We start from the raw sequence: 14,120 nt of genomic DNA on the forward strand, positions 1-14,120 counted from the left end.
CTCTCTCTCTCTGCTAACTGACACCCCAGGTGTGAGCCATGGAACTGTGGCGAGCAGTCACACTCCCAGCCCAAGTTCATACACCCCCTCCCGTTAAAAAGTCCCAGTGTCATAAACAGAGCCACGTACGCCCTTCCGTCTATCACACCCAGCTACCCAGAGAGACGCGCACACAGCTCCACACGCCGTGCCACCCCTGTAGTGCCGGCACCACCCATACAAACTCACACAGCCTCCAGCACAGTGTTGCACCATCAGATGCACAGCACCACCCCACAGTCATGCTGTCCTCCTCTGCTCACCCTCCCAGACAAGCACAGGCACCATCCCCAGAGTGACACCCCCCCAACCCCAGCTGTCCCACAGAGGCAGCCCTCACCTCCCTGCACCTGCAGCTCCATGGCTCCGTAGAGCCGCTGCTCCGAGTGGTGGTGCCTGATCTCCACCACCAGGCAGCAGTAGAGGCCGCCGTCCAGCAGGGTCAGGTTGCGAATGGTGATGGTGAAGTTGCCGTGGTGGTCAGAGGCTGACTCCAGCCCATGGCGCTGGGCCAGATCCTGGCTGGAGTTGGCCTGGTGGCCGCTGTGGTGCAGGTGAAGGTCCTGGAACGTGAGGTTGCGGATGGGCCGGCGCTCCGAGCAGGCCTGCACCTCACCCCGCGAGCTGCGGTACCAGGTCTTGTAGAAGGTCACGTCGTGCCCTTTGGCCAGGGGGCCCAAGAGTCTGCAGGTGAGAGTGACGTTCTGTCCCTCGGGACACACATACAGGGAATACGGCGTGGCGACCTTGAATGCTGCCACCAGACCTGCTCAGAGAGACGAGAGCCTGTCACCCGCCTGAGCCGGCGCCACTACCAGTGCCCCCAGAGTAGGGAAGAACCTTGGTCTGGGGCTTCAAATTTGCGGGTTCCCCAGCCACAAGCTCCGGGAAAGTCAGCTGACCGCCCCAAGCCTCAGCTTCTTCTTTAGTTCATGAACCCGGCTCCGTCCCAGGCTGTGTGGGAGGAGCCACAGGAGCTTCTCCAGGTGTAGCTGGATGAGGCATAGGAGAGACTCCAGGCAGGCAGCAGACTGGGCCCGGCCAGCGTGTGTCCCTCTCCCAGGTGGCACGTGTGCTCCAGCCCCAGCTCCCATCCCCCTACTGCAGGCACCGCGGCTCTGCCCACACCTGGCCCCTGGCACTTCCAGCTTCCATGCCCAGTGCCGTCGGGTGGGAAGCAGGGTGAGGAGTGGAAGGCTGTTTGGGAAAAGCGGCGCTTTGCCCTTGACTGCCCCTCTGGGGGCCAGCGGCTCCTGGGGCTGGCCTTGCCTTCGCGTCTCCTCATCAGTGAACACTAACAGAGCATCTACCTGCGTGAGGCCTGTGCCAGGTGCTACATCTCACCTGGATGCTGAAGATGTGGCCTCTCCAGGGGCTTATGGCCTGGCTGGGTAGACAAGTCCTGCCTCTTCACAAAATAACCCCATAGGCTAAAGGGCAAACCCGTACCAGCTTTCAGGGCACTTGCAGAAAAGAGGACACGACCTTCCTGGGGATGGTCAGGAGACTTCTTAAAGGAAGGAGGGTCTTTGGGGTAGATGGACGGAGAGGATTCCAGCAAGTGGAAGGTGGTAGGGAAGTAGGAAAACCCAAGGTGTCTAAGGGCCAAGGACAGGCAATGCAGAAAAGGTCATCATCTCATCCAGGCACCTGCCTGCCACCCAGTCTTCTTAGAAATATTTTCTAGTTCATTTTGTTTTCAATAAGCAAATGAAGCCATGCTCTGGTCCTCTTTATCCTACCCCAGTCTCCCAGCATTTAACCAGGTTCACCCCCCAAAGCACTGGCCCTTAAAAACAGAACATTCTGTCTAGCTATGAGCCTCGGTTTCCTCATGTGTGCAATGAGGAAAATATTAGCTACAAGAGGCTTGGGAGAGGACAGAATGAGGAAAAGAGGAGAACACGAGATGTGAGCTCTCATGCCCCCTGCAGACATAGGAGGGATAGCTATGGTTATTAGACATTAGTGATATTTTGATTTTAATTGGCTAAAATCAGGGGCTGTTGTGGGCAGACAGGGAAGGAGGACCCTGTAAATATGTACAGGATCAAAATGGATATGTCCTTTTCATTGCCGTTGCCTGAACCCAAGATAACAACATGACTTCTTCCTCCAGATGCCCCTTCCCCATTTTACAGCCCACCCCCCTCTCCCCTCACCTGGCAGAGCTGAAAGCCTGGCCCAGTCAGGAGAAAGGCAGCCTGGTGTAGCTTTGGAATTAGCCCACCCTGCATTGGAGTCCAACAGCTGAGAGTTACATAGACCCTGAGCCTCAGACTCCTCACTACAGAACATAGAAGTGAAACAGCTACCTGCCAGAGTTGAGGCAGAATTACAGATAATTTACACGAAATGCTCTGAAGGTCGGTGCTTGATACCTGGGAGAGATAGGTCTCTAACTCATTTCTGCAATTCAAGAGACGTTAGGATATTAGGAGTGAAAACCGTTCCGCACTATAGAATGGAGAAGCCAGATTCAGATTCTCTCCCACTAAGGTGTGAATGACTGGTAACAGCTGTGGTCCAGTCTTGGCGTGCCTGCATATTTAAAGCACAGTGTGAGGAGGCAGCAAAGCCACGGCCCCAAAGAATATGTCCGCAGGGGTGGAGTTTTAAGCCCCAGAAGGTAAAAAGGACAGACACACACCACAGCCTCCCACTCACAGCGCCCACATGTGAGAGGGAGCCATGTCTGGGAGCCCCAGATTTTTGGAAAGTCATTGCCAAGGTAAGCAGGGATTTCAGAACTTCTTTAGCGAGATGCTGATCTCCCTTTCCAGCAGAAATATAGAAGCCCAGAAAGGGAAAGTGGTTTGCCTGACGTTCCAGAGGGTATAAACTCAGAACCTAGAGCATGGGGGCTTCAGGTAAAGCAGGATCTAGTTAGAACTAGAAGAAGGAATAGCATGGGCATGTCTAACAACCCAGTAAGGTAGGTGTTATTTTTATTCCTGTTTCATCAATAAGGAAACAGAGGCACAGAGATGTTAAGTAACTCACCAAAGTTCACATAGCAAACAAGTACTAGAGTCAAAATTAAACTCAGGCACTCAGACTCTGTACTGAAAGAAAAAATTTCAGAAACTGGCAGCCCACCGGCCATACTCAGCCTTCAGACATATGTTATTTGACCCTCAAAGTATTTAACTCTTTTTTTTTTTTTTTTTGGAGATCGCCAAAATTTAAAGACTAAACCAGCTTTCCTATGAGGCAGTCGTCCACTGGATCTGAGCAGCAGCCTCCTTTTTAGGTGGGACACTGGTGTTGTAGCTGCTGCGGTCCCTCCTACTCCCTAACTTCCCACCTGGCCTGCTTCATTCCCTCACCATAAATGTCCCGTGGGCATCTGAGTTTCTGATCCATGAGTGTGGCTCCTTGGTGTAACCAGGGAGGGATTCTACTTCCCAAGCCCACTGTTCTACAGTTGAAACCCTCAGGCTCAGAGAGGAAATGATCCACCCAAGGTCCCCAGGGGAAGCCTGACTGCCAAATTTTGGCTGTGCCAGTAAATGGAAGTGGGGAGTAGCTACAGAAAGGACCCTCTAAGGGAGAATAAAGACCCACCCAGAGAGTGGACCCTGGATTATTTCTGCCCTCTACTCCCCCTTTCCCCAGCAGGCCACAAGGCAGCTCCCAGCAGCATCTCTCCCAGCCGGTAACTGGTTTCCCCTTTTCCCAACATTATCTTCAGCCCCAGAACTATCGCCAAGGGTGAGAGCCGAATCCAGATCCAGCAGCATTTGCAGGAGCACACACACCTTGGGGGCCACGGGGAAGCTGGCTCAGTAGAGGCCAGGGCCGCAGGTCTCGGGTGGGCAGAGGCAGACGCAAGAAGTGGAGCACAGAGCTGAGCAGGGTGGGGACTGCTGAGTGGACAGAGGTGTGGACGGGTTGGGGCCAAGATGTGGCAAGACCGAGGCTAGCTTGTGGGCGGGGTAGGTGTGGACAGGACGGGAGCAAGCAGCAGGGCCTCCAGTGGGGCACCAGCCCAGGGCCTCCAGCAGGACATCAGGTCCAGAGCCCCCTGGGTCCAAGCAGTGGTGTTAATGACTGCAGAATTGCCCAGGAAGCGGTGGAGAGGGGATTCTCAGCCCGAGGAGCGATTTCGTTGAAGACCCACAGGGGGGACACAGAGAACGGGGGTTCAGAGACAGAGTTGGGGAGGGGGCATTGCTCAATCCCTTACACCCCACACGCCCCAGAAGGACCTCTTCCCCTTTTAGAAAAAGGAGAAGCTACCCTGGGCTTTAGGTTTGGGCATGGGTGAGAGTGTTCAGGTTGAGCGAAAGGGCCAGACAGGAGTGGGCCGGGCATCTACAGGTTTTGTCCTGGGGGGAGAGAAAACATCTTGTTTGTGGTGTCTGAGACTGCAGCCAGGACAAGGCCCATGGGCAGCCTGTCCTTAGGAGGACTCTCAAGGGCACGGCGTTAGGGAAAACAGCGCACGTGCCCCATGCCTTCCATGACTGCGCATGCGCACGTGTGTTATCAGGGGCTATAAATAGCCCAGCTGGAATTATAATTATTTGGCGGGAGGATGTTGCTTATTGTCAGGAGCAGATCCTTCTGGACACCTGGGGCATTGTCGGAGACTGGGGAGGAAGGCCCCTGGCTCCAGGGTGGCCGAGAGCATATGGGACAGGAAAAGGCCCCCAGCCCTGGGCTGAGCCCAGGGTGGGAACCATCCATCATTGTGCTGTTCTTGGGGCCCTGCACTACCCACCCCCCCAGCCCCCACCTGCCACTGGGTAAGATGGCAGAAACACCTGGAGGAAGAATGCTGTGATCCTGGGAAATGTGAGGTCTCAGAATTAAAACTCTGGCCTGGGCAGGCAGATCCCTGGGCCCCAATCCCCACTTAGCCATGCCCTTACTGTGTGCCTTTGGGCAGGTCCCATCCTTCTCTGGGCCTCCCTTTCTTCCTCCTATCTGGAGAGACTCCCCACATTCCTAGGCCCCTTCCAGCTCTGAAACCCTGTGGCAGGTGAGAAGGGCTGTCTTAGCGCAGAGGAAGGAGGCAAGAATGGGCTACAAAGGTGATCACGGGCATTTATGAGCCCCTCTTACATGTTAGGACTTGGCTGAGCACTTTATACTTGTTTAATTCTCATAACGCCCCTGATGTAGGTCTCATTATCCCCATTTTAAAGGTGAGGAAATCGAATCAGAAGTCAAGCGATTTGCCCAAGGCCACACAGCCCTACGTGGCTGAACTGAGACCCACACCTTGGACAAGCCAGCACTACAGGCAGCAAGAGCCCTAGAGCCCTCCACCCCTCCAGCGGGTGGGGCTGACACCTCATCCTCCAGCTACTTAGAGCGTAAACTGACCTCCAGTTGACTTCTGTGCTCTCCACGCAGCCAGCCTTGCTCTGCCTTAGACCCAAACCGAAAACATCATTCTTTCATTCCACAAATATTTACTAAGGTCCCAACATGAGCCAGGCCCAAGGCAGAGAGGCCATGGGGGTGCAGAGTTCCCTAAGGGACTTGCGCTCAGAGTTTGGCCCTGCTTCTGCCACTTACTAGCAGTGGGACCCTCAGCCACAGAGGGGCTCAGCCTCTTGTAAAAAGCTTCAGTGTAGGGGAAAGGAGTTCTTGTTTAGCTTCATCTCAGGATGCTAGTTTTTTGTGACCTCTTTTCCCCCCCCCGTAAGGTTTCACCTCATGAAACCCTGTGGGTATGCATGGGATGGGTGTGTGTGGGTGTAGACAGGCCTGTGTATTTACCCTGACCCGGCATGAGCTTAGTCCACAGTCGCCAAGGCAACACCCCAGCCTTTGGAGGTGGGTCCCTGGCTTGATTAGTCAGGCCTAGGAGGCCCCACCCAAAGAGCTGGACTCTGTCCAGCTGCTAGGGGCTGTAAACAAATAGTTACTGATGGCCTGCTATTGCTGGCCCTGTGCTAGATGCAGAAGGCCAGGTCCTCGCCCTCAGAGCGGGCCCCAGACAGACATGGACCTCGTCTCCAGCTCTCTGCCAGACCCTGTCCTCCAGGACAGTCCATGGAGGGTATAAGGAAAGGCTAGGCTCTGTCTTTATCAAGATGGAGAGCACAGAGGGCAAGAGGCAAGGACCAATCAGGACTGGTCCTGATTCCAGTGCTAAGCTCCAGGAAGTACCTCTGGGACAAAGGGCTGAGGGCCCAAAGCCGGCAGGTCCGCCCATGGGGCTCCGTGGCCAGTGAGGACAAAGGGCATCTCAGATGTGTTTATTGATACCTGCTCCTGCAGGAAGTGTCCATTCACATTGGACCAAGGAGTCTGGGAAGGGGAAGCCAGGCTCTATCGGAGGAAGCGGCACTTCCAGCACATTGGGAAAGCATCAGTGCATCTGGGGCTGGAGACTGTTGGCCAACACACCTCCCCAGGGAGGGCCTGGGCGGTTGGCCAGAGCCACACCAGTAGATGCGTCTCTGGATGACTCGTTCCTAAGCTCTCCCAGGCCCTCCCTGAGGACAACTGTATGTAGCCCAGACTACCAGCTCCAGCCAGCTACCCTCAAGATCCTGTGCTGTGAAGACTTCCTAAGGTTCCGATTCAAATCTCTTTGTGCCCTACCCTCAGTGCAGAGGCTCGGTGGTAATGGTATAGTAGTAGCAGGCTCTTAACTCTGGGCCAGGCATCATTCTAATCACTTTTATATGGAGTCGCTTATTGAATCCTCCCTCCCTATAAGGTAGGTACTATTTTCGTCTCCACTTTACAGATGAGGAAACTGAAGCACAGAGAGGTTAAGTAACTTGTACAGAGTCTCATGAATAGCAAGTGGTGGTGTCAGGATTTGAACCCAGGTCGTCTCGTTCCAGAGGTCTGGGGTGTAGAAGTAGCCAGGGATTGACCAGAGGCCCCACCTCCTTCCTGCAGATGGACAGGCTGCCCTGGCCAATGAGGCTGCAGGCTCTCCCTCTCTCCCACTCTCTCCGTAGTTGTTGGGACAGCCGGTTGGCCCCAGTGTGGGGAGAGGACCCAGCTAGAGCCACCGTATTTATTTGGGGAAGGCAACGGGGGCTGGGAGAATTGGGTCCTGGAAGAAGACCAGAAAGGCCTGCTGACCCTGTCCTGGCCTCTTAGGATGAGCACTGCCATCTCTCCCTTCTGCCAGGAGAGCTGAACTGTCCCCTGCCCCCAGCTGCCAGTCCTCACGGTGGTGAGTTTTCTTTTTCAATGGAGAGGAGCTAACGGCATCTACAGCATAGGTAGTTTTACTTTCAGTTTTATGGCGTTAAATAACACTGAATCACATAGAGAGAAGGTTATTCCCTTTTCGATTCTCTTTCAGTCCTGATTATATCAAAGAGAAAGTCCCAGTTTGATGCCAGTGTGTCTTCAAAACATCTCTATGATATGCTAAGCTCTTCTTTTTTTTTTTTTTTTTTTTCCTGCAAGGTACATCTACAGCATAGGTAGTTTTACTTTCAGTTTTATGGCGTTAAATAACACTGAATCACATAGAGAGAAGGTTATTCCCTTTTCGATTCTCTTTCAGTCCTGATTATATCAAAGAGAAAGTCCCAGTTTGATGCCAGTGTGTCTTCAAAACATCTCTATGATATGCTAAGCTCTTCTTTTTTTTTTTTTTTTTTTTTTTCCTGCAAGGTACAGCAGGCTTGGAGCCTTCCCCAGGCTATAGTTTGCAACTAGAATTTACCTTATTTGGTTTTCCTATTATGTACTTTTATGATTTTGTTCTATTTATGGCAAGTGACATTGGCTTTCCATTTATGGCAGTGATACAAAGTTTCCTTTTAAAATCTATTTACTTAAGTCAAAGAATGAGTAGATTTAAAGAGGGTACATATGATGATGGGCAGACACTGTAGAAACCCCTAAAGTGGTGAACAAATGGACTGAAGGTCAGGAAACACCATCATAGAATTACCCTTCCGAAGTGAGTGGTCAGCGTTGCCGAGACCCTGTTACCCAGCCTGCCCAGGGCTCAGATAAAGGCAGAGTGTGTGTTTGTGGTCCCACAGTAAATGAACAGCAGAGACAGGGCTTGACCCCCCGTCCCCATGGGTAGTAAGCTCCTGTGTAGAAAGGTTAAGGGACTAGGCTGGCTCGGTCAGGAGCAGAGCAGCTTCATTACTGAGTTACTGACGGACACGATGGTGGCCATTGTCTTTCTCTCTGGGGATGGTCAGCCAAAGTAAACAGGCTGAATGTTAAGCTCAGTTGCAAGAAAGACCCCAGTAAGACAAGGAAACCCTGAGCCCGGCTTGCCTTGAAGTGGCAAAGTCCCCATCTCTGGGGAACTTTAAGAGGAGAATCTACAGGCACCTCCCTGGGCATTACAGACTGTAAGTGTGTAGAGGTGCTACAGAGGGCTGGGCCCAGCACTTCAGTCCTCCAGGATTCTAACGAGTCCCGTCCCGGTGAAACCAGTCAATGCCTTCCCATGCTCTGGGCGCTCTACCGGACCCCGCAGGAAGCAAGGAGCTAAGATGGTAAACCAATGGCGTGTGGCCTCCAAAAGCCAAGAGGCAGAATAATACTACACAGCCAGAGTTCACCAGGTGCCAGCCACTATGTTATTCCACGCTCTGTGTTACATGTGCACCGAATATTCACAGCAGCCCTCTGAGGGAGGTGCTGTCATCATCCCTTTGGGAGAGATGACAAGAGAACTTGCTCACGGATGCTGAGTAACTTGTGCAAAGTGACAGAGCAGTAAAGGACCATCTTGGGATTTGAACAGAGCTCTGACTGACTCCCCAAGCCAGACTGTTAAGTGACAGGGTTGAACGGGAAGCCCGGGCATGCAGGGCACACAACTCCAGGTCCCTTCCATTCTCACACAGGGTGGCATCAGGAAGGCCTTGGGCATGCGCGCACTGCTGCTAAGGGGATCCGAGGGTCCATCAGAAGCTTCACCGCAGCTTCCTGGTGCCCCCTCCCCTGGTGAGGCCCGACTGCTCCTGGATGAATGGTTGGCTTAAAACCTGGCACCTCAAACTCAGTCTTTGGGGCTTGGTCAATGCTGGTGAGGGGTCACTGCCAGTACACCCGATGGGCACCAAGGACCCCTTTCTTCCTCTCTTCTTTCCCTCTGTCTGCTTGGGCCTAAGACCCCATATGTGTGTGCATATAGGGAGGTGGCCTTCCAGCGATGTACCTCCCACCTGGGCCACCCTCTCCTACGGAGGTCAGGCCCCAGCAGGGAACCTTTGCCCTACTTGGGGGAAAGAGAGAGCAACCAGCCCAGCTCAGCAAAGGGCTCCCCAGTATTGCTGCATACCCCTGGCATTGGGTAGAGGCTCCCTTATGCCCATGGGCTGGCCTCAAGCCTGCTTCTCTCCACCTCAGGGCCTCTGGGCAGCAGACTGTGGATTTCCTAAGAGCCGATCACTGCTGCGTCAGAGGCTTGCACCATTGGGTTACTCAACAAGGCCCTGCAACCCTGCTTACCATACAGGGGAAGATGGGCTCTCACCTCCCCAGCCCTAGTGCACCTCCATGGGCTAGTCCCAGAGTTTGGGACTCTTGGGTCAGCCTGTGAGGACATGGCAGGGACAATAACTTCCACAGGTCCTGGGAAGGCCAACAGGGGAAGAAGAGGCTCTGCCACCCTTGGGGTCTGCTGGGTCCTGGCTCCCTAGGTGCCTCCCTCCACCCATTTCAACCTGGGTCAGGCCCAGGAAAGGGGTATCTGCAACTTTTCCTAGGCTCCTGAGCGCCATTATCACCACCACCATTCTCCATGGTGCTGGCCCAGCCCCAAGAGCTAGAGAACAAACAGGTCTGTACTAGCCACCTGCATCTCACCTTCCCAAAGCATCAAAGCTTTGACAGTGAGCAATCCTGCCCAGAGCCACCCAGCACCTCAGCAGGCCGGTGAGCAGGTCTTTCCAACTCAGAGACCCTCCAGACCATGCCTGCAACCAGGCCTCCCCATCTCTTATCCCCCTTCTTGCACACTGTACTGGGTAGCAGCATGAATATTCATTAGCACGCCCATATTACAGTTAGGAATACTGAGTCCCAGAGTAGTTCAAAACTAAGAGAATTCTCCTGACTCCTTTCAGTGGAAAGCTGCTTCAAACCCTAATTATCTCCATGAGCTGGGCCCAGGAAGAGAGGGAGTGCCAAGCTGTTTAAGTAGCCAAGACCTCTGGGGGTGAAGCCTCCTGGCTGTAGAGACAATATGGAGTGAGGGGCTCTGAGCCTCTCTGCTACTGGCTCTGTGCAAGCTGGCTCTCTATGCCCTAGTTCTCTGGAACTGTTTCCCAAACTGGCGCTGCTGAACAGAGAGCAGCTCAGCCAGAGGAGGACAGGGTAGGGGTAAGAAAACTGAAGGGCCTCTTGGGGTCACTTGCAAAGGATGGGGCAGGGCAGGCGGTCTGTAGTGGGTGTGATGCTGGCCGTCCTGCCTGCCACCATCCACCGCTCCTTTGGGAAGCCCTGTCTGCCATGAGCCATGGCCTTGGTGCCGAGACTGCTCCCCCACCCTCTTTGGCTCTTTCTGGGGAGCATCCAGTTCAGGGCTTAGGCATCTCTGTGGGGTATGGGATCCCTCCTCCTTATCGGAGGCCCAGGCCAGCCTCCCAGTGCTGAGATACCATGCTGCCTGCAGGCTTCCCAGTTTCTGAGGTGTTTTCCAGGTTCTCTCAGAACCCTCCTCTTGCTCTTACCCTGTCTTCCCCTTCCTCCTTTTCTTCTGACTCACCCACTGGGTCCCTTGCCAAGCTCCCCACCTCCCTCCTACCTCCCTCTGACTCCCTGCATGACTCACACTTTCCCTGAGCCTTCCCAGGGAAAAAGTTTAAAGTTTAGTTCCATAGGCTGCCTACCGGCCCCCTCTTCCCTCAAGATCCAACTGCTTCAGTCCTGGACAGGCCAGAAGCAGGGGCCAGGCTGTGGGTACCAGGACCTTTGCCTCCCACTCAAGGAGCCCCTGTGTCCTGACCAAGATACCACCTAGAGTTGTGACAGTCTGGACTTTGGAAGGGGAAAGTGACACCTCCCTGTGTATGGCTTCTGTGTTTGTGCTGAGGAAACTGAGGCCCGAAAGATGCTATAAATTATCCAAGGACCTAGAAGGGGCTCACAGCCAAGCTGGGAAATGTCCCACATTCTCCCCAGTGCATGCCCTACACCAGTCCCTGAGCTGCAGCTTTGCTAGGATGCTGGGAATCAGCTGACCACTCAACTCTCAGCCATCAGACACTCAGGATAAGGACCAGAGGGCACCCATGTCCAGCTGTGGACCAGTGCCTGCACTGACTAGTGCCCACCAAGGCTCAACCAAGAGTGTCACCAGGGTACAGGACACTGGCTGAGAGTATACAACTTCAGCGCCTCGTGAGATCCTGGGGCCCTGGTGTGGGGCAGGGAGACGCCACAGGTGTCAAAAGCCAGTGGCATCCACTAGAACACATTGGGCTGTCTCCACCGTGTTTATCTCCTGTTCTGCAGAAGGTACTCGTGCCTGGGCTCTCTGGGTTGGGAAGGGCTGGACAGGCAGCTGCTTGGGCAGCTGTCGGCATACACATGTGCCCACCACCCAGCCAGGGCACTTGGCAGAGAGCCGCCGCCCCTGCCAAGCCGTCCTAGCGGCCTCCCTGCCGCGGGCTGGGGTCACGGCAGGCTGAAGGGGGCTCCCAGGGCGCCCTCATCTGACCTGGGACCCCCCCCACCCTGCCCGCTGTGCTCTCCCGTTGCTCCTCCCCAGCACCCAGGCTCCGCCGACCTTACCTCGGGAGGCAGCCAGGAAGAAGGCGAGGAGCACAGGCCCCCAGCGCCAGCTGCCAGCCTCCGGGACTGGGGGGACGCCCATGTCGCCGCCGTCGGGCAGAGCTGCGTCTGGCGCAGCCGGGCCGGAGCGGAGCCCGGGGGCGCGCAGGGGGCACTCCTGGTTCGCAGGGAGCGGACGGGACGCGGCCGGCGGGGAAACCTCCGCGCGAGTGAGCGCAGAGCAAGTGAGCGCGGCCGGCAGCCCGAGAGCAGCCCGCTCCCAGGGGCCCACAGCGCCCCCGGGCGGCCAAGGCTGGGGCGCTGCCTCTCCAAGGGCCGCCGCGGGAGGGGCTTCCCGCTGACTCGCACCCGGCTGGCCTTGTAGGTGGGGGAGCCAGTCAGTACGCCAAGAGTCAGCGCCACTTGATCGCCCGTTTGAAGCCTTTTCTTCTCTCCCCCGTTACTCTTTGCCGAGGATTAGCATTGTTGTAAAGCCTGAGGAGTACATCTGCGTCTAACTTAGCGCGATACATCATCATCATCATAGATTGTATCAGCCCTCACCCACCAGCAGAGGCTTGTACCTGACGTCCTCCAGCCCAGCCCAGGTCCTGGCACTCCCAGTAGTGGAATGACTGAATGAATGAATGAATGAATAGATGGATGGATGGATGGATGAAATGTAACTTTTGTAAAGAGCTAGGTGAGTGAGTTGGGGCAGGCTTGACTGTAGATTCCAGAGCCTGCAACACCCTTGTGCACATGCGCGCACACACACACACACACACACACACACACACACACAGACATGGCACAGGTGCAGAAGTACCCAGCAGGCTTGGCACACCCCTACACTAGGACACACACGTGTGTGTGTGTGTGTGTGTGTGTGTAACATCAGGTAGTGTGTCCCACAGAAAACCATCAGTACTCCTCTCACCCAGGCCCCAGCCTCTCTTACTCCCTGCACCCTAGATGTCTGCAGGATGCTCTCACACACAACCCCCCTCTAGTCCTCTGCTCTTGCACCCCACCCAGCACTGACACTGCTGGCCATATCTCTCTCCTCTTTCAAGTCCTGGTCTCAGAGGGAAGAGGCTCCGTGGGGCAGCACTATTAGAGCCCCCCCACTCTCAGCCCCTGCAGCCTGGACGATGGTTAAACCCACTTCCAGGAGTCTGGGAAAGTAGGAAATGTCAGTACCACCATCCCCACTGGTGAGGCTGGAATCCAGCCCTTTCCTGTAGGGCGGCACTCGTGTGCTCTTACTGGCCGAAGGGGCTCAGGAGGATGCAATGCTGGGCTCCTCGCCAGTGGTAAGTGCTCAGAGCTGTATCTTGTGTGAAGAGCCACAAGATGAACGCGGTGGCCTTCCTTGACAGTCATCTTTACTCAAATATTTGGGGCCTCTACCACCATTTTTATTGGAAACTAATGCAAACACATTATGGAAAAGATTATGAAATTTATATGAGCTTTCAAAGATAACAGGAGAGATTTCAAAGGTATTTCATTCTTGAGACAAATGCTTCAGGCTATTCCCCAACTCGGTGCAGGTTCCCTCTCCACGCCGGTGGGAAAGCTTGAGCAATGTTAAACTAATGCATTTTCCCTCTCTGTGTGGTTGTTATTTTTATGAAGATTCATTGAGACTCTAAGACCCAAAGGAATACCTCCCTGATGGAGGAGGGATTCAGACTGATGATGGCAGACCAGATCCTCGGAATGTCTGAGCCAGAAGGGATGTTAAAGAACAAGTCAAGTCCCTTACTAACAGAAAAGGTCCAGAAAGGACCTCTGTGACATGTCCAAGGTTACAGAGCCCCATCTCAAGGCTGTCAAGCCTACCTGCTTTGGAAACAGTTCCAGCAACCACCTAATATGCCCCGCCCCCCCACCCCTCCCCCTGCCAAGATCTAGAGCTGCAGCTCAGGGGAGTCATGCCCTCCGCAGGGGCAGTGACAGTCTTCTGTCCATCTGTCCATCCTTCCACAGGTGGTTCCAGAGCCAGCCAGACCCCAGAAAAGGTGCAGACAAGTTGTCTACATCCAGCTTTTTGCATCACCTGCTTTCTGTTCCCTGCCCTTGGCAATGGCCTGGTCACATTCTCTCTACCCAGATGTTTTTGAAGTTGTTATAACCTTATTATTTTATATTAGTCACTAATTACAGTTTGTATGAGTCAGGGTCCTGGCAGGAAACAGAAGGCACACTCAGAAAGGGCTCAACTGAAGAAAGTTTAATGGAGGGACTGTTTACAGAGGGCTGGTGAAGCACCCATAGACTAAGAACTGCAGGAAGCCATTACCACCCACAGGTGCAGAAGGACAAGAAGAGGGCGTGAGGTGACTGGAGCCCAGTGAGAGCCAGAGGCGTGAAAGAGGGGCCACCCAGCAGGAGAAACA

The 14,120-nt window shown here is 54.4% G+C and overlaps 2 protein-coding genes across 2 annotated transcripts in view; one reads left to right on the forward strand and one right to left on the reverse strand.

The window, feature by feature from the left end:
• VSIR (V-set immunoregulatory receptor) overlaps positions 1-11,956 on the reverse strand; it is a 24,275-nt gene extending 12,319 nt beyond the window's left edge. The window contains exons 1-2 of the mRNA XM_007104475.4: positions 11,737-11,956; positions 380-805 (exon numbers count right to left, since the gene is read on the reverse strand). Coding sequence (XP_007104537.1) covers positions 380-805; positions 11,737-11,818 — 508 coding nt within the window. The 5' untranslated portion in view covers positions 11,819-11,956. The remainder of the gene's footprint in view (positions 1-379; positions 806-11,736) is intronic.
• CDH23 (cadherin related 23) overlaps positions 1-14,120 on the forward strand; it is a 377,990-nt gene that overhangs the window by 348,740 nt on the left and 15,130 nt on the right. The gene's annotated exons all lie outside the window — the stretch shown is intronic.

This window comes from Physeter macrocephalus, chromosome 20 (assembly GCF_002837175.3).
Source record: "Physeter macrocephalus isolate SW-GA chromosome 20, ASM283717v5, whole genome shotgun sequence".
Classification (NCBI taxonomy): Eukaryota; Metazoa; Chordata; class Mammalia; order Artiodactyla; family Physeteridae; genus Physeter; species Physeter macrocephalus.